The 20,473-nt window shown below is 41.9% G+C and overlaps 1 protein-coding gene across 2 annotated transcripts in view; it reads left to right on the top strand.

Annotated features, from left to right (window-relative positions):
* Nucleotides 1-1,031: 1,031 nt before the first annotated feature.
* Znf169 (zinc finger protein 169) overlaps nucleotides 1,032-20,473 on the top strand; it is a 36,457-nt gene continuing 17,015 nt past the window's right edge. Inside the window, exons 1-2 of one of the 2 annotated variants that reach the window (XM_055595176.1) lie at nucleotides 1,032-1,137; nucleotides 5,480-5,564. In XM_055595176.1, the coding sequence (XP_055451151.1) occupies nucleotides 5,532-5,564 (33 nt within the window). In that variant the 5' untranslated portion in view covers nucleotides 1,032-1,137; nucleotides 5,480-5,531. Of the gene's footprint in view, nucleotides 1,138-1,287; nucleotides 1,667-5,479; nucleotides 5,565-20,473 lie in introns of those variants that run through there. The other variant, XM_055595175.1, reaches the window with a different exon arrangement.

Here is a 20,473-nt window from a genome sequence, read left to right as displayed (position 1 = left end):
TGTGTTCCCGCTAACATTTCCCCCGTGGTCTTCTCCTGGATGGGGCAGCTTTGTGTCCCCTGCTGTCCGTATACAATGGATGGGTGAAGAAAGGGAGCCAGTGCCCATCTCTGGGTTTCTTTGTCGTTTGAACTCAGGCTGCTTTGGTTCCCCCAGGACTCCCTTCTGTGTTCTGGGAACAGAAAATGTTCTCCACCAGGGAAGTTCCCTGCTCACTCCACTTATTATCCGTATCGCTGATTTGCCTTCACTGTTTCGATGTGGTGTTTCCACATCTGCACTTTGTCCCTTTAAAGCCTGACTTACGTGGAAGACTGAATCTGGTCCCTGTGAATTCTGATATTTGTTACTTCACTTTAAGAAGCAAATAGGAAATATTTTGAAAATACTACTCACGTCAAATTCCCAGGAATACAATTCAAAATTCAAGATCAATTAATTTCAGTTCCACTCAAATTCCTGTTTGCAAAGGATCTGCCTTTCTGTTACAACCAACAAGTGATTTTTGTATGAGTAAAGTAATTTTAAACATTACAGCTTTAAATGTCTTCAAACTTAGCTTGCCCTCGTCTTCTTGTAATCATTACAAAAATCAGAATTGTTTTCAAGAATTTTTGGCATTAAAAAAAAAAGTGCATCCATACATGCTACAGTTTAAAACACACCATGTCATTTAAAACAGATGTGTAAAGAAGAGTTGCCAGGATGAAGGCATTTAGATAACACATCTTTCTAAAATAATTGGTCAATGAGCCTCCTTGAAAAATACCTGATGATTATTTCGGTTTGGCTTTTCTAATTTTTCAGTTTCTCCCAGACCCAACCCTGTCGTCCTGCAGGGGTGGGGAGACCCCTCCAAGTCGTCCGAAGCTTCGGATTACAGCGTCGGACTCAGTACCGGGCGTCCTGCTGCACGCAGCATTCTGGGTATTGTAGTTCCCCCACGTCTAGAGCTGCGTGGGTAGCGAAATGCGCGCGCGTCATCCCGGCCGGTGTACTTCCGCATCCTGCAGTCGTCACCTGAGCGAGTACACGGTCCTCCTGCGGGTCTGGTGAGCGAGTGTGCGGACCACCCCGGCTCCTGCAGATCTCTCCAGGCGGAGAAGATTCCAGAGAGCTGGCGCGGGCCACCACAAGGTTCAGGCGGCAGGGGCTGCTCCATCCTCGATGCGTGGAATCTTTGGGAGCGGAATCAGTTGCGCTGCCCCTCTCAGAGGGGGGTCTCGGTGAAGACCCTCGGGTGGGGAGGGGGCCGTGTGGGAGTGGGATTTGGGGTCCAGTGCCGTGTCCTAGACAAGGTGCAGGTTAGCCTGGCCCGAGACCTGCTTCCCAGGCTACGCTGTGGGGGTGTGATCCCTGGGTTTATGCGCTGTCAGGGAGACTGGATCTGGGGCACCCAGATGTCATCCTTCCACTCCCACCCGCCACTGAGACTGCGAGGTGAGGGATCGGAGCCGTCCTCCACAGGAACTCCTGAGTTGGGGAGGACGGGAGTCTCGGGTAATAGTCTCAGGAGAGTTTACTCAACAGGACCTGTGTTCATGCAGGAGCATTGCCTTGCGGGGGAAAACATACAAAATTGTCCCATTGAAGGGACCAACAAAGACCAGGAGACTGGGGCCAACCGTGAAGTTTGGAGCCCTGGTGTGCCAAGGCTTGTGTGTGTGTATGTGGGGAGTGTGTGCGGGGGAGAGGGAGGGAGAGAGAGGGTCTGGGGATGTTGGCCTTTGTCCATGTTGTGGGCTTCTGACCTTGTGTGGCTCCCTTGAGCTTTGGGACCTTCCGAGAGCCTGGAGTGCTGCGGAGGAAAGGGACATTTCCCTCATGTCCAAGGGCTTGTCGGCTGACTCGCTGAATTGCTGGAGGTGTGGCCAGGTCTTTTTCTTCTTCTTAGGTCTTTGAGTGATTCATACAACTCATTGTGATCGTATTTACCACCCAAAATCTTCTCAGATCCTCCTGCTTTTTCTACCCAGTCATCTTTGTGTTTAAAAAAAACAAAAAAATAAAACAAAACCCATTACAACTAATATGTGCTGCCCAAATATTCTTGGGTATTTCACTGTATCGTGATTGGCTTACCGTAGGCTATACTCTTAGAGAAAACTGTCCTCTCCTCTCCCAGGAGCTAATTGTTGCTTGCACAGGTCTTGGGCATGCTGTGAGTTCATGTGTACAGCTGCCCTACTGTGATCCTAATACACTGTTTCTTTGAAGTCACCCACCACCTCTGCCCCTTTCTGGTAGCTCTTCCTCAGTGATTCCTGAGCCTTGGCTGGGGATTTGTAGTATATATGTTCCTATTAGGGCTGAACTGGCTGCAGTTTCTTACTCTGCACCAAGCCAGCTGTGGTCTCGGCGTTAATCATTCTGTAAACAGAAGTGTCTCAAATGAGGATGGAGATGCATTAACCTGTGGGTAAACCAACACATCATTAGGAATTGGTTTAATTATACTACATCCATTTAGCAGAATAATGGTAGGGTCCCCTCCAGGAGCTATTCCGTGTCTACACACTTGAGAGGGCTGCCAGTAGAAATTGTCTCACCTGGTTTATTCCAAAATTCCTTTTTACGGTCAGGTCGGGGCAAAGCACCTCAGTACAATGAAGGGGTTCATTGAGAAGTCAAAGTTGTTTACCTCGACCACCTGTCTGTGTGATCCTCACACAAACAAAAGGGAAGTAACTTGGCGAAACATTCTGCCTATCCCTGTCTCCAGGTGAAGGCCAGGGTGAAAACATTTTTTTTGCTGAGAGCTCAATAACAAGCAGCTCTCCAAGGTTTCATCTTGTGGAGTAATGCTTATATCCAATCAGAAAGTGGTTGGTTATTCCTTAATGTTTTTGTCACTATTGCACCAGGGGACATATCTGCATATTGCTAGGCCAGTCATTATTGTAGTTTACAGGGTCATAGCGAGGTACAATTGATGACTACCTTTTCACTCTGGTAGCCTGCGCAGCACCTTTCAACAGTTGAAAGCTAGTCAGAAGAAATAAAGCTGCCAGGTCAGTGCCAGCTTGAGCTCTTCACGTTCTGTTACGCAACTATGTGGTGTCTTCAGCAACAGGGTCTTACTGTCACGTTTTGGAGGGTAGCCAAGAGCAGTGGCCATAGCCTAGAATGTTTGGAGAAGTGCTTTGGGCCCCACTGACTGTTAACTCCCAAAGATGTAGCCCAGTCCTTGCAATGGACTTTTAGTGTTAGTCTCTGGTGCCTGGTGGGGATATTGTTACAGGATAACTACATTATAACTCTTTTTCTTTCTCTACCATTGAGACTTCAATGGAAGTAGGTTTTCACATGCTTTTTTCAAAAAGGTGTTCAGTGTTTTTATCCCCCTCTCAGGATTTATTTCTCTCTCTTTTTCTTTCTGTATTTTGTGTGTGTGTGTGTGTGTGTGTGTGTGTGTATCCTTGGCTGTCCTAGATTTGCTTTGTAGATCAGGCTAGTCTTGAACTCACAAAGATCTACTTACCTCTCCACGTTCTGGGATTACAGGTATGTGCCACTGCACCCACTGTGCCCTCTGAGCCCGGCTTCAGGACTTACTTTTAACTTTTACAGGATGAAAACATTGTAGTCATTCCAAGAAGTGTAACAGCTCAAAGGTTCCATGGGTTCATAGATTTGTCACCTGTAAATGAGTAAATGGCCCTGTACTCAGTCTTCACCTCAGAGTGTGCATTTCTTTGGAATTGGCTCTTTTCTAGAGGCCCAAGCCAGAGCCTGCTTTTGGGTCCAGCTGTTCTTGCAATCCCTCAAGGCCTGGGTCAGTTCTGGTTTGCCTCTTCACTGAGTCACTTTGAACATGGTTGTTGTAGAATGTTATCCCCAAGCCTAGGCATCACCATCTTCATCAGAACAGTTCCGATCTCTTGAAACAGAGTTCATTTGACTCATTGTGTGGATGGGTTTCTGAGTTTGCTCTTCTGTTGTCGTGATTACTGCTGTCACTGCATCGTGGGCTCTGGCAGTGTTTGGTTCTGCTCTTCAGGATTGGATGAACTCTTTTGTGTCCTTTGTCTTTTAATATGAATATTTGAACTTTAAAAATATCTATAAAGTAATTGCCCAAGATTTTGATTGGGCATGTGTTTTATCTATGGGCCAGGTTGGGGAGAACTGACGCCTTAACAGTGCTGAGTTTTTCTACGTATTATATGGTATATGTCTTCATTTATTCAGATCTTTCCTCTCTTTCAACAGAGTTTTGTCCTTTTCCTTGTAGCCATCTCATAATTAAAAACTTACACTTAGCATTTCTTTGTTTGGATGTTATAGTAAATGTTGTACTGTTTTAATCACAAATTCCAGTGGTTTACTGCTAATGTATAGGAAAATAATATTTTACTATTAACTTTGTATCTACTAGTTGAAAACGACTTGCTTTAGGGTTTTTTTTTTTTTGTTTTTTGTTTTTGTTTTTGTTTTTTTTTTTGGCTGGTTACGTGGATTTTTCTCCACAGTCATGCCATCTGTAGAACAAATCTCAGTTCTTTCTTTCATTGAGTACTTATAATAGGCCTCTCTAAGGTTCACATGATAAGTTTGATTGACATGTCTTTTAAGTACTTTTTTATACTTTTTATACTTTTTTATACTTTTTAAGTACTTTCCTTGAAAGTGTCCCCCCCTGTATATTTTAATACTTTTATTTGTTGAGGGCCTCATATTTAACAATAATTATAAATATCAATTCATCATTCAGAACCTTTGATTTTTAATAATAACTGTCATTTTCCTCTACCCCAAATGTCATAATCACACCTAATAATACTTAGAATTTTCTGACATTGTCTCATGCCCCACTTAACTTTTCTGTATAGTCTCCTTTTCTCGTTTATGTATGTAAGCCAGGATCTAGTACAGGTCGCACACATCATGTGAGAAATGTTTTTTTTCTTGCCTTTAATTATGAGAAGCGCTTCTTCTATTCCTTCTTCAGACAATCTGTTTACGAAATTGACTTTCTATGGAGTGGGGTGAATGTTGCAGATGACCTAATTTCCAAGTGACATTTAAAATCTTGGGATCCTCATCTTAGATTTGTGAGTGGGCATAGCCAGGCCACATGAGATCAGGCCTCTGTTCGCTCAGCTTCCGTTGTCCCCAGGTCTATAATTGGCAATTCTCGTTCCTTCTACTTTGGGCTTCCTGGACCCTGCCTTTTAGCCTCCAGCAGGTCTGGATGTTTTCAGGGTGCTCGGGAGCTTTATTTCTGTGTGAGGGTTTGCCCTGTGGGCGCTCTGAGTTTTATTCAGCTGTTGGAGGATGGAGGCGCCGTTACTCAGCTGGAGACAGGGTTTGATGGACTGGTGCAGATCTGTGGGTTCTCTTTACTGGTTAAGAATGGGCTGCAGGGGTGCTCTCTGCCACCCTGCCCACCTCACCTCTATCTACTTTCTACTGGGAGGGGGGCACTGGGACTTGAAGGGCCTTCCTGAGTGCCCTCACTTTTCTTCTTCTTCCTCAGATTGCACTCTGAAAATAGACTTCGTCAGGGGGATTATTCTGGAGCGTGGGAAATGGCTCCCGGGCTCCTGACAACCAGGGACAAGGTGAGTCCTGACATTTCCCATATCCCTTTGCCCTTTTCCTGTCTGAAGTCTTCCTTGTGGGTTCTAGGCAGGGCCTGCCCCCCATCTGGGAGGTCTAACCGATCTTACCTGGAGCTTTCTATAAAATTTGTTTCAGTCAGGACAAAAGTGTTCACCATGAATTTAACTGTGACCATCACATGGCTAACATAAAAACAGAGGATACCCAGGCTCACGGACCTGGTGATCTTCAAGGCCTAAAAGGTGTAGAGTGTGTGTGTGTGTGTGTGTGTGTGTGTGTGTGTGTGTGTGTTTGCACATGAGGGTGTGGAAGCCAGGAGTCAGCCTTGGGTGTCATTCATTTTGAACCTTTGAGACAGCCTCTCGCTGGAACCTGGAGCTCGCCGATTAGGCTGGGCTGATGAGCTCCAGGGGTGGCTCTGCCTCCCGGCACTGGCATTTCAGCTGGCTTTTTGCATGAGTGCCGGGGGATCAGGCTCAAGTGCTTTTGGTATCAAGGCACGTTCTCTACCAACAGCTGCCTTCTTGGCTTCCAGGATGGCCTTTGATGGATTTGGTAAACTAGAGAGTTGGGTGAGCCATTCCTACAGGAAGGCTAGCCCTGCTCAGACCTAGTGACTGCAGGCTGTCCTTGTCTATCGGTTTCTCTGTGTGGAGGAGAGGAAGATGCTGTCCTTACTGTCTGTATGCAGCACACAATGGCTTTGGTTTTGGGGCTGTTACGCTGTGTGTTTGAGTTTTAAATCCACGTGATCCTTGACTGATGCTGGGGCGATGTCCTGAAAAGCCCATTATAACTCGAATGTACCGTAAGAAAGTGGATTCAGTGCACAGGGTGGTACCAAACACAGGAAGTTAGCCTTACAGGGCACAGGCGAGCACCGGTACTTACCCTCACGATCACTAGGAACCTTGTTGCACTGTATGCAGGTAATACCATGTGTCGTGCGCTCAGGAAGAAATCACAGCCCAGCGTCGGGCTACTTACTACAGAATGAGTGCACACAACCTTCATACTACTGTGGAGTTAAGAGTGTACGTTGGAGATGGGTGGTGGTGGCGTGCGCCTTCAGTTCCAGTGCTTGGGAGGCAGAGGCAGGCGGATCTCTGAGTTCGAGGCCAGCCTGGTCTACAAAGTGAGTTCCAGAGAAACCTCATCTCGAAAAACCAAACCAACCAAACAAACAAAAAAAAATCAACCAATCAAACAAACAAAAAAGAGTATACCATGGACCATTTTAAGTTGAGGAACCATCATCCATGCTTAAAAAATTGGAAGATGATGCTTAAAAGTCTGGATTGGGCTGGGGTAATAGGTCAGTTGATAATTTTTTTTTTAAATAAGTTTGAGAACCTGAGTTTGAGTCTGCAGAATCCATATTAAAAAAAAAAAAATTCTGGTCTGCAGCTCACATTCCAGGGCAGCTGGAGCTACACAGAAACTCTGCCTCGGCGCAAGCAAGCAAGCTCTCTGGAGAGCTGGGGTCTGTTTTCTAAGACTCACCCTGGTTGGTTCGCTGCCCCCTGTAGCTCCAGCTCTAGGGACTCTGAGTCCCTCCTCTGGCCTCCCTGGGGCAGCTGCATGCATGTTCATGCACATACGTATTAGACATGCATATCCATACAAAAAGTGAGGGGACGGCAAGTAGCTCAGTGGGGAAAGGCGCCTGCTGCCCGTGACCTGAGTTTGATCCTGCGATCCACAAGGTGGGAGGGGAGAACCAGTTCCTGCAAGTTGTCCTCCGACCTGCACACGTTGCCGTGGCAACGTGTCTCCCCCAACACACATACACACAAGCATTCAGGCATGGTGGTGCATGCCGGCAGCCCCACTGCTGGGCTGGCAGAGACAGCAGCCTCTCTCACCTAATGAGTCTCAGGCCAGTGACAGACCTTGTCTCCTAAAACACGATGGACAACACTTGAGAAATGACAGCTGAGGTTTCTCTCTGGCTGCTGTATGCATACACACGTACCCTTGTCACCTGACCCTCGTGCACACCCACGGGGTGTGAACCAACCTGCTTCTCTGACAACAGATCATTCCACATCGGCCAGACAAGCTAACGCCTTGATATAGCTCAGTAAAGCGAATATTCATCAAGCAGTGGGGCACCCAGCTGCTAAGGAGAGCGCTTTGTGCGTATTCTGTTAGTTACACAATGTTGCTGGCCATTTTTGCTGATTGAGTTTTGCTCTGTGCTGTAAATATATCAAGCCCTGAATGTTTTGAGAGAAGATATGGATATTATCCTTTTTCTGGGGTCATATGGTAAGTATTTACATAGTCATGGATAAGTTGATAATTACTGGTTTTGATATAATCAGAAAGAAACTGAAAGCTCTGTGCTCCTCATTTGTCAAATCTTTTATACTGTTGTAGAGAATGTTTGTTTGTTTTGACACAGACTTTCACCACGTAGCTCCGGCTGGCCTGGAACTAACTATGTAGACCAGGCTGGTCTAAAATTCACAGACCTCTGGCTGCCTCTGCCTCCCAAGTCCTGGGATCGAAGGGCTGTGCCACCACACCTTGCTGTTTTTAAACAAAATCCCAAACGTTTGATTTTACCAATAAAGACTCAGGAGCCAGATGCTGGGTGAAAGCCTACCAGCTCAGAGAGGCAGAGAAAGCACCTTTCTACTCAGCTGATGTCCCAGAGGAAAAAGCCCCCTCTCCTTCTCCACTGTCTTAAAAACCCTAGAAACTGGATGTCCCTCCTTTCTGTTTCCTGTGTGTCTCTCTATCTGTCCTCTGGACTTCCTCTCACTCTCTATGGGTTTTTCTTATGTTTACTCCCTGTTAGCTTGTTGCTGGTTACACCTCTTGACCTATGGTTGAATTTATTTAATCCTGTTTACAGAAAGCTCTTGGATTAGAAGTGTGTGCTAGGGCTGAGCCATACCACAACTAGAAACAGGTTTTCTAGTATATAATCTTGGGGTTCACGGTGTGATCAAATGTACTTCAACAACACCTGCTCCTAGAGAAACATTCTTGATCAACGGTGGTTTTTCAAGTTGTATGTTGTAAACGGTGGTGTATATTTACTAATAATTATCTTTTAGTAATGCTGCTGTTAGTCCTAAACAGCTGTATACCCAAATCACCACACAGAGACCGGGTTTATTTAGTTAACCTAGAACACAATGCTGGGCAATAGTTACTCCATCCTAACCTCCAAGCCTCATAGTTTCCTGACATTTAGATTTCCCACATTATACTTGCTTTTTGTGAAATCTTAGGTCTGGTTCATGCTCCACGTCCTCTAAGATCTCTCCTTCAAGATCTCTCCTCCAGCTTCATCTGCAAGCTCCCTCGTGGCCTTTCTCCTCCCACTCATTTCCTGTCCTCTGGCTCCTCCCAGCTCAACATTGTGTCTGGTTGCTTTATTTGGAAGTTTACACCAAGTTGAGACAAGATGTTTAGGATTGAAACCAGAGAGTGGGGGTGGGGGGGGGAGAAATCAGCATTTGAATGAACAAGGGTAAGGTGTACACATTTTAAAAGAACATTATACCAACATTTCCTCCTTTAAGTCCAATAAAAAGCTCCTTTTCTTTCAATACAATAATTATGAAATAATGAAAACTGTTAGGTAAAATCTACATGTGCAATTTCCAGTTCATGTGTATTTAGCACATGGAGAGGGTATCTTAGGAGAAAGTATCTGATTATCCTATCTATATTGACAAGTTACAAGTTCTATACCTAAATTAACTTTTATCCTTACTGGTACTACCTATATGAAAAGTTTTTTAAACTTCTAAACCACTCAAGCTTAATTGTGGCACAATAACTATTTGGTCTTCAACCCCATCAGAGACTTGAGAAGGAATAAAGTTAGTTATTAGAGTAAATTGGAAGTGCATGTTAGCAGCTTCCAAAAAATAAAAATTTGACAGAGACAGTTGGCTTCCTGAACAGTCACCCATAACTTTCTGTAACGTTGGAGCATCATCTTCAATCTTCTGGCTCAGAATATTTGACAGACATATACGTGAGGCAGGAACTATTTAGGTCTTGCTTACCCTGTCTTGGCAAAGTTCGGCAATTGACTTGTCCTGCATTTAAGTTTGCCCATTTTTGGCAGAATTTGTCTGTTGTGAAGCGAGGGTATTTTCTTTACCCAAGTGGCTTGTTTGCCACATTTGAAGCCATCTCCATATGGAGGTCCTTTGATGCTCATTATCTTCTTTCAGGTAGGCGGGGTGCTGCCAGGAAATGACTTGTCTCATTGTCAAAGAATCTTTAAAATAATAATATTTTAAATGCCATATTTTGTAGGTCTCTGAAGTTTTTGAAGACTACCTATCTTTATGTAAACGATTTGTATACAAAATCATATCTATCTGTTAAACCTAGGATGTATACTCCTGTGATAAATTAGACTAGTGTCTGACATGACTATGAGTTATGAATAACTAGCAATTAACTTGCATACCTAATATCCTAACCACTTTTTAATAATTTAAAAGTATTGGAAGTAACTTTGACTTTCTATCAATATAGTAAAGCTTATACCAATGTATTAAAAATACTTATTTTTGCATCAATATGCAAAATCCTATACCAGAGTTAAAATTAACCTTATTTGGGAATAACAAATAAAACCTTAAGTTGAGTAGATTCAATAATCTATCTTTTTTTCTATTTCTATAAAATATCCCTGTATATTCCTTGTTTCACTTTGAATAAGACCATTAATAATAAACATCTCCTAATGACAATAAAATTTTGTAGCCATAGCAAACAACCAAAAACATACCCAACCCCCTTTAAGGAAAATTGGATGCCGTTCTCATAGATTTCTTCTAGCTGACATTTTGGACATGTAGAAATCCTGTAGGGGGCCCAAATAAAAATAGTTAATTAAGCAAGCAATAACATTTGTGGTCCAATAACATTTGAATGTTGAGAAATTTCAGGCTTCATAAAAGTCCTTTTTGGAACAGTCTAAAATGCTGGATCAGTTAAAATTAGTAGCTTTCTTCAAAGTTCTTTTGAGAGCAGGCTTTGATGAGAAACAGCAATTGAAGCAGTTGAGGCAGGAACAAGCAGAATGCTGGAACATGCAAGATGCTGGAACAGATGTGTCAATGTCTCAGCATGCTGAAGAATGATTCTGTTAGGTTTGATCCAGCATCTCTGGTGTCCAGCTTTTTTGTTCTGCAAACATATAATTTCTCACAAGCATTATAGAGTTCTAAAATTAAAAATGTATGAGATGTGCAGGATGAAACTAAACTGTAAGCCATTTGTATCTGTGCAATTAAAAGATTAGCATAATACATTTTGAGGATATTATAGCCAAGGATTTATTGGCCAAGTATTGATGGAGTTCTGGCTGGAGACATTTTTTATGTCTCAGTCAGTTTCAGAGGTATTTCCAGGTAAAGGGATTATCAACTTATGTTACCTGTTCTGTTTGATCTTGATTTCTCTCTTCTTCTGAGTGGCTAAGGTCTTCCTCTGTCATTTCTGATTTTTATTGGTTTTGAAGGAACCCATAATTTCTCTTCTCCTGCATGAACATAGCAAAACCTCTTCCCTAGCGTAACACATTCCCCACTCTCCATTGTCAAGTTAGGGTATCTTTGAAATATATAGGCTGAAATAACTCAGCAGTTTTTTCTGTAACCCAGTGTCTCTCCGCAGCTGTTGTTTGTTGCTCATTAACATTTAAGAAATTTAAGGTCAATGAAGCATTATGTAATCTATCTCTGGGGGTTTTTAATACCCCTCTCTGTTTGTTAAGCATGTCGCTTAAAGTACGATTGGATCTTTCAATGACTGCTTGACCAGTAGGATTGTGAGATATACCTGTTACATGTTTTATCTTGTAATATGTAAAAAAATCCTTCCATTTTATTAGAGACATACGCTGTAGCATTATCAGGATTAATTTGTTTAGGTATGCCCATAATTGCCATCACTTCTAATAAATGGGTAATAACCAAATCAGCCTTTTCAGAGCTTATTACTGTTGCCCATCAAAACCCTGAATGTGTCTATAGTAAGGTGCACATATTTCAGTTTACCAAACTCTGTAAGATAAAGCACGTCCATTTGCCAAATTTCATTTTTTGGTTACCTTTAGGGTTACTTCCTGCAGGTAGTGGAGTTTGGCTGTATAAAGAACAAGTGGGGCATTTTCTCACAATTTCTTTGGCTTGTTGCCAAGTGATCGAAAACTCTCTTTTTAAACCTTTGCTGTTAACATGGTGTTTTTTTATGAAATTCTGAGGCCTCTAACATGCTTCCTATCAATAGTTATCAATTTCATCATTGCCTTGTGCTAGAGGACCTGGTAAACCTGTATGAGATCTGACATGTGTTATATACAACGGATTATTTCTCTTTCTGATTACTTGTTGTAATTGAAGGAACAGTGAAGTTTGAATTATCCTGAATTAGGTCAGCAGTTTCTATCTGCACAACTCTTTCTGCATATTGAGAGTCAGTGACTATATTAAGAGATTCCTGAAAATCTGATAATACCAAGAGAATTGCATATAATTCTGATTTTTGAACTGAATCATAAGGACTCTCCACCACTTTACTCTGATTTTCTGACTTATAACCTGTCCTTTTTGATTTATTGGCATCTGTATAAAACTCCAGAAATTGGAGTTCCTTTTACTATATGAGGGAGAATCCAATTGGTTCTTTTTTATAAACTGAAGTCGCTTGCTTTTTGGGTATCTGTTGTTGATTTCTCCCAAAAATTCACAACAAGCTCTTTGCCAATATTCGTTGTCTGCCCATAATGACACAATCTCAGCATTGGTAAAGGGCACCACAATTTCAGCTGGATCTATTCCAGCCAGTTGATGAAGTCTCATTTTTCCTTTTAGGATCAATTCAGAACCTTTTCTATATTCGTTCTTAGTTTTTTTATTTTGTTTGTGTGCCAAAAATATTCATTCTAAAATACAGTCCTCCCTCTGCATAAGAATTCCTGTGGGAGAATGAGTGGAGGACAAAATAACCAAAATACAGGCCCTGTTTGGATCAATACGGTCTATACATGCATCTTGTAATTTCCTTTCTACAAGAGCCAATTCCTTTTCAGCTTCAGCTGATAACGTCCTTGGACTATTTAAGTCCTTATCACCCTGTAAGGTTTGAAATAAGTTACTTAGCTCTTGAGTAGCTAAACCAAGGGTAGGCTGTAGCCAGTTAATATTTCCCAGCAATTTTTGAAAATCATTAAGAGTTCTTAACTGTTTTTTTCTAATTTGTACTTTTTGTGGTCGAATTTTCTGTAGACCTATTTTGTATCCTAGGTAATTAATAGAATCTCCTCTTTGTATTTTTTCAGGAGCAATCTGTAATCCCCAACAAGGCAAAGTTCTATTTATTTCATCAAAAATATTTTCTAATGTTTTCGTATCTGAAGCAGCTAATAAGATATCATCCATATAGTGGTAAATTATGGATTGAGGAAATTGCTTATGAATTATCTCCAACGGTTGTTGTACAAAATACTGGCACAAAGTAGGACTGTTTAACATCCCCTGCGGTAAGACCCTCCAGTAATATCTCTTTATTGGACAGCTTCTATTCAAAGTGGGTACTGAGAAAGCAAACCTTTCCCTATCATGTTCATGTAAAGGAATTGTGAAAAAGCAATCCTTTAAATCAATCACTGTAATAGGCCATTCTTTAGGTAACAAGGAAGGCAATGGGATTCTGGATTATAACGATCCCATTGGCTGAATAATTTTGTTAATTGCTCTTAGATCTGTTAACATCTTCCATTTGTCAGATTTCTTTTTGATGACAAATACCAGAGAATTCCAAGGGTTGTTGGACTCCTCTATATGTTGAGCCTCCAGCTGTTCCAGGACTAGCTGTTCTAGTGCCAGTAATATTTCTTTACTCATAGACCATTGTTCAATCCAAATAGGTTGGTTTGCCAACCACCTTAGTGGTAAGGCTGTTGGGGATTTTATTAGCAGTGGCTTCCCAACAGGAAGTTGAAAAGACAGCCTCTGCTATATTTTATTTATGGACAGCATGGACAGTCTGAAACTGTTTTTGATGACATTTTTTAATAATTTTAGCTTCTTTAGCAGGAGTATTACCTGTTTCTTGGCTTGTCTCAGAACTTGGGGGGATGTTAATCTGGGTTTTCCATTGATGTAACAGATCTCTTCCCCATAAGTTTATGGCTATCTCAGCCACGTATGGTCTTAGTTTTCCTATCTGACCTTCTAGTCCTGTACATTTAAGCCATCTAACACTTTGTTTCACTTTAGATAAAGTTCCAACTCCTTGGAATTGAATATCCACCTCTTGAAGTGGCCAATTTGGGGGCCAGGATTTAGGAGTAATAATTGTGACATCAGCCCCAGTATCTACCATGGCTTCAATTTCAATAGTATTTAAAATTACCTTTAACTTTGGCCTTTGATTATTTATAGAGGTTTGCCAATATATTTGTTTTTTGTTCTCTTCCTGGTTTTTTGATTAATCTATAGAATCTGCTTTGGCCTCGCTGTCCAAGTTTTTAATGTTTATTCCCAGAGCAGTCTATTTAATTTTCTTGTGGAGGAGTATCCCTGTCCTGTTCTGGGGCCTGTGAGAGGCCCCCTTGGGCGTTTTTTGTTAAAGGATTACCCCATTTATGTGACTGCTCTACATTCACTAGGCCAATGGCGACCCTTGCCACATCTTCTGCATATTCTAGGAAGCATAGGCTCCCTTCTTGAATTATTTTGGTTTTCCTGGTAATTTCTTTTGTAGTAATCTCGCCTATCACAATTACAACATTTCCCAAGGTCTTTTGGGGTAGCTTCTATCAAGGTCAAATTGGGTGAATGAGGTCTGATGTCAGTCTTATTTCTAATTCATTCATCTATTGGAGCAGATCTTGCTCTTAATGGCCTTATTGCCTCTTTGCAGTCAGTATTAGCATTTTCAAAAGCTAAAGATTCTATTAGTGTTTTTCTAGCTAGTGGATCTGATATACTTCTATCCACAGCTGAAGTCAATCTTTGCAAAAAGTTAGTAAATGTTTCACTTGGACCTTGTATGACCTGGGAGAATGGCTCAAGCCTTTTTCCTGATTCCTCAACCTTGTCCCAAGCATTTAAGGCTGCTAGGCAACATAATGCTAAGGTTTCTTCATTATATACAGCTTGTATCTCTGTGTCAGCACACTGGCCATCACCAAGCAGCTGTTCCTTAGAAACACCAACACCTCTGGCTCTATTTTTGTGCGCTATCTCTCTAGCTTCTTTTCTCCACCATGAAAGCCATTGTAAATATGGCCCAGGTTCTAATATTGCCTTTGCCATATCCTCCCAGTCCTTGGGGATTACTCTACTTTTGATTGACCAGGAAGTCAGCATTTGTTTTACAAATGGCGAATGCATTCCAAAATTAGTAACACTTTCCTTAAATTTCCTCAGATCTAGCACTTCTACAGGGCGCCATTCAGCTTCATGATAATTCAGTGGATGATCATCATCTGCTAGTCTGTGCTGTATACTGACTGGATAAGCCAACGTTTGTTTTCTAACCACCTTTGGAAGGCTTTCTTTATTTTTGTCTTTTGCCTCTACCTGAGTATTTTCTTTACTTAGTATTCTAAACTCTTCTCTTAAGGTCTACACCCATATTTCATACCTATCTCCCTGTTGTTTGTTTTGTTCAATAATGTCTTGAATCTCGTTTTTTGCCTCTCTTCCAACTTTCAAATTTTTCTTTATATTATTCTAGTTGTTCTTTGTGCTGTTCCAGTATCTTTTCTAAAACCTCTGCCCTATCTTCCTGTTGTTTATTCCGTTCTGCATGTTTTTTTATTTCTTGTTTTATGCCCTGTTTCCAACCTTCATTTTTTCTTTTATATTGTTCTAGTATCTTTTCTAAAGCCTTTGCCTTCGGGAAGACATAAAAGGCTAATGCAATGATTAAAGTTAAATTGAGGACTAAGAATGTAAGCATAGTCACAATTTCTAGACCTTCCCTTATTTCAGTCTTAAAACCATAGAATAGATTATCAGCCAAGCTCCAAGAAGTCTGTTTTATTGTTTCTTCCATCCTGTTAGACTGTAGTGGCAGCTAGTTTTGTTTTGTTAAGTCTGAGGTCTGCCCATAGTAGGCTGCCTTTTGCTCCAAGGTCTGTTTAAGACTCCTTCTTAAAGAGACAGTAATTAACCTGGGAGTTTTTAGGTTTTAAGTTTGGGTTTTATCACTGGGAGCTTATTCCCCCCTCCAAATTCTATTTAAGTATGATTTAAAAGGTGTGGATTCTTAGATTAGTTGGGCACCATTTGTTGTAAACGGTGGTGTATATTTACTAATAATTATCTTTTAGTAAATGCTGCTGTTAGTCCTAAACAGCTGTATACCCAAATCACCACACAGAGACTGGGTTTATTTAGTTAACCTAGAACACAATGCTGGGCAATAGTTACTCAATCCTAAACCTCCAAGCCCTCATAGTTTCCTAACATTTAGATTTCCCACATTATACTTGCTTTTTGTGAAATCTTAGGTCTGGTTCATGCTTCATGCCCTCCAAGATCTCTCCTCCAGCTTCGTCTGCAAGCTCCCTCGTGGCCTTTCTCCTCCCACTCATTTCCTGTCCTCTGGCTCCTCCCAGCTCAACATTGTGTCTAGTTGCTTTATTTGGAAGTTTACACCAAGTTGAGACAAGATGTTCAGGATTGAAACCAGAGAGTAGGGGGGAGAAATCAGCATTTGAATGAACAAGGATAAGGTGTACACATTTTAAAAGAACATTATGCCAACAGTTGTATTTTCAGTTATTATATTGTGTATCAAATCTGAATTGCATAGAACTATCTGACATATATATGTATGTCTATTATGTACAGGATACTTGTTAATTAGAAATCAATTAACAGCCCGTCATTGAATCTTAAGTTTTTTTGAAAGTTTGCTGCAAGCTGTACTATGTTTTATAAAAAATAATAACCTCACTTCAGGCTCCAGTACTGCAAAGTTCCCCATTTGATTAGAAGACCCATCACTGGAACTTTGAATGTAAAAAATGGGGGCTGGAGAGACTGCTCGGTGGTTAAAAGCACTTGTCCCTCTCGCAGAAGACTGAGCAAGTTCCAGTGGAGTCCAACCTCCTCTTCTAAACTTTGCACCAGTCATGCATGTGATGTACAGATAACACATACAGGCAAAACACTCAGAGACACGAAAATAAAATAAATGTACCTTTTGAAATGTATGTGGATATGATCTATATACTATAAAGTTCACCCATAAGAAATAATGCATTTCAGCGGACCTTAGCTTACTGTCAACTGGTATGCACTAAACTGTACAACAGTCACTGCCATAATGTTTGCATCACTTCCAAAGAAGTCCTGCATTCACAGGAGTGACTCTACCCCATACTGTCTTCTCTGAACTCCTGCTAACCACTGTGGTGGTTTTCATAAGAACAGCCCTCATAGGCTCATGTGTTTGAATGCTTAGTCATTAGGGGGTGGTGCTACTTGACACAGATTAGGGGTGTGGCCTTGTTGGAGGAGGTGTGGCCTTCCTGGGGGAAGTGTGTCCCTGGGGTTGGGCTTTGAGGTCAAATGCTCAAGCCAGTCCCAGTCTTTCTCACTTCCTGCTGTCTGCCGATCTGGATGGAGAACTCTCAGCTCCCTCTCCAGCACCATGTCTGTCTGAGTGCTGCCATGCCTCCAGTCTTGGTCATAATGGACTAAAGTGTAGGCCACCCCCAAAGAAATGTTTTCCTTATTAAGAGTTGCCATGGTCATGGTATCTCTTCACAGCAATAGAACAGTAACTAAGACAACTGCTAACATGCTTTGTGCTGTGTGGATTTACTTGTGGACATTTCATATACATAGAATAATTCAGTTAAAAAGAATGTGTAATAAAAATATCATAGGCGGGAAAGCCAGGTCTCAGTCCTTCCCAGCAAGCAACCAGTGAGCTGACAGAACGATGTCTGTAGAGTGATGGGGTCTCGTCAAAACAGGAAGATGCTGTGGAGGGAGAGAGCTGGTGTTCAGTGCTGTGATATTTTCAGCTGCCTACCTTCCCTTGTGTTGTCTGCCTGCTAAGTGACCACGAGGACACTCAGCACAAAGAGCTAAGGGAACCCAGACATGGAGTCGAGAGAATGAAGTATACAATGTTTCGACAAAATAATTCAGTAAAGAAAAATTATAAAAGGAAACAATACAGGAATTATGGAGCTGTAAAAGGTGGTAATGGAGTGAAACTTTCAGCATAGGAGTTCAACAGATCGAGTAGACATGCTGAAGACTGAAGACAGGCCAACTGTGTCCATTCGAAAGAGCAAACAAAGAATACAAGACAGAGTAATAAATAAAACTGGAGCTGGGCACTATCCAGTGTACTGATGTACACAGCGGGAATGGAAGGTCCATGGAGGAGGTGAAAAAATGATTTCTAGAAAGCCTATGAAGAAAGATGTCTACACATAAGAAGCTCACAAACACCAGATGAGATGAACATTACAAAAATCCATACGATTGTCATAACCAAAGACAGAACTTTGGAAGCCGTTAAATGGGGAGTGATCCCTCTTCCACAAGAGATCGTCAGTGTGATTAAGTTGGTCTCTTATCTGAAGCTGACACCAGGCAGTGAGCCACCACATTGCTAAGGAAGAGTAAAATTGTCTCTTCACTTGAAACCTGATCCAGTTAAAAGCGTGAAATACTTTACTGTAGTCTAAATGTTTGACCCAAGATTCACATGTTGAATCAAGATAGGATCTTTGGGAGGAGAGTACGTCATGGGGGGGGGGGCGGGTCAGGACTCTGACAGAAGAGTGATCGAATAAAGGGCTTTACCGGTAACTTCTTGCTTTCTGTCTCCTCTTCCCTATGAGGATGGTATTGTCTGTGGAGGATAAGACACTGTCTTAACCGAGCCCAGCATAGACAGCACTTTTAGTTGGCCTCTAGCACCGTGAGAAAGAAAAATTTCAGGCATTTTGTTAGAGCCTTGCGAATTGAGAAACATTCCCACAGCCAAAAAGATGGTTAGAGTTGGCAAAGTAACGAAATAATGGGCAGTCATACAATCAACACACAAACTCCAGTTCGGTCTCTGTGTCTTAACACCTGATCTGTCCGAATGAGAAAAATTAAAAAAAAAAAATTCCTTTAAAATGGTACTGAAAAAATTCTTGGTAATAAATTTAACCCAGGAAGCCAAAACATTTCTGGAAATGAAAACGTTTCTGGGAAAAAGAAAAGAAATTAGAAGAGCTCAAGAAATAGGCCGTTTGTTTATAGCCTCTGAATGTGCTCCATTCCAGACTGACTGGGGAGGCTCAGCTAGTCCTGAGGGGGGAGGAGGGCTTTCCATGCGTGAGGGTAGATGGCAGCACCACCTCTGATGATCCAAAGGTTCAACTCAATTTGTATCACTGCCAGTCTCTTTTTTTGTAAAATTCTTTTTTTTACTGCACATTTTTAAATTAAATTTTTATTTTTTAATATTAATTACATTTTATTTACTTTGAATCCCAGCTGTAGCTCCTTCCCTCATTCCGTCCCAATCCCACCCTCCCTTCCTCATCTCCTCCCTGCCCCTCTCTCAGTCCACTGATAGGGGAGGCCTTCCTCCCCATCCATCTGACCCTAGCTTATCAGGTCTCTTCAGGACTGGCTGCAATGTCCTCCTCTGTGGCCTAGCAAGGCTGCTCCTCCCTCAGGGGTAGGGAGGTCAAAGAGCCAGCCACTGAGTTCATGTCAGAGACAGTCCCTGTTCCCCTTACTAGGATACCCACTTGGATACTGAGCTGCCATGGGCTCCATCCGGGCAGGGGTTCTAGGTTATATCCATGCATGGTCCTTGGTTGGAGAATCAGTCTCAGAAAAGACCCCTGTGCCCAGATATATTTGGTCCTTGTGGAGCTCCTGTCCTCTCCAGATCTTACTAACTCCCCTTTCTTTCATGATTCCCTGCATTCTGCCCAAGGTCTCAGCATCTGCTTTGATACACTGCTAGGTAGAGTCTTTCAGAGGCCCTCTGTGGTAGACTCCTGTCCTGTTACTTGTTTCCTCCTACTTCCAATGTCCATCCCATTTGTCTTTCTAAGTGAGGACTGGTCATCTTACCCTGGGACCTCCTTGTTTAGCTTCTTTAGGTGTACTTTTTTTTTTTTTTAGAATTCTACCACACATTAAAAGACAGCCTCACTGCTGCACCATACCCCAAACACTAGACGAGGAGCGAACACCTTTAAAATCCCCTTTATGGAACAGGTATTATCTGGATACCCAAACCAGACAAATGCAGTTCAAAAGACGGTTAAAGACTATCATGTCATTGAATCCTACACCTGACCACTGCTTGTTAGGCTGTGGGGTTAATATGCGCTGTCATACTAGAGTTTACCATTTTTACTGTTTTAAACCAACAATTCAGTGCCCTCAGGTACCTTCACAGTGTTGGGGAGCCATCACCTCCATCCTTTAGATAAATAAAGAACAGCGTTTCTCCTTTCGTGATTGGCATACTTTTCTTGCTGTAATATTTTCAAGGCATATTCTAAAACACACAAACCACAATTTCCTTTCGAACGTCTGTGTGTGCTACAGTTCATCATTCGCCATTGGTTGTTGGCCACCTGGGGTTGTTTCCTCCTTTAGCGGCTGGGAACAGCGCTGTTACAAACGTTCTGCAGTGCTCTGGGTTTGTGCTTTTGGAGTTTTTGGAGGCTGTGCACACACAGATGGATTGCTGTTGAGGTGCTATCAACCATCTTTATAGAAATGTCATCTATGCTCCCACCAGTAGCGTGCAAAGTGCAGAGTTTCAATTTCTCTGCACTTTGATGACTTGTCCTCGATTTTTGATAATAGCTATCCTGATGTTTACATGTTAACGGCGAAAAGCTGAATTTATTCTTTTTTAAGATTGA

Source organism: Psammomys obesus, unplaced genomic scaffold (assembly GCF_907164565.1).
Source record: "Psammomys obesus unplaced genomic scaffold, mPsaObe1.curated_primary_1811, whole genome shotgun sequence".
NCBI lineage: Eukaryota > Metazoa > Chordata > Mammalia > Rodentia > Muridae > Psammomys > Psammomys obesus.
The sequence above is the reverse complement of the archived record's forward strand: the minus strand, read 5'-3'. Positions and strand labels throughout refer to the sequence as shown.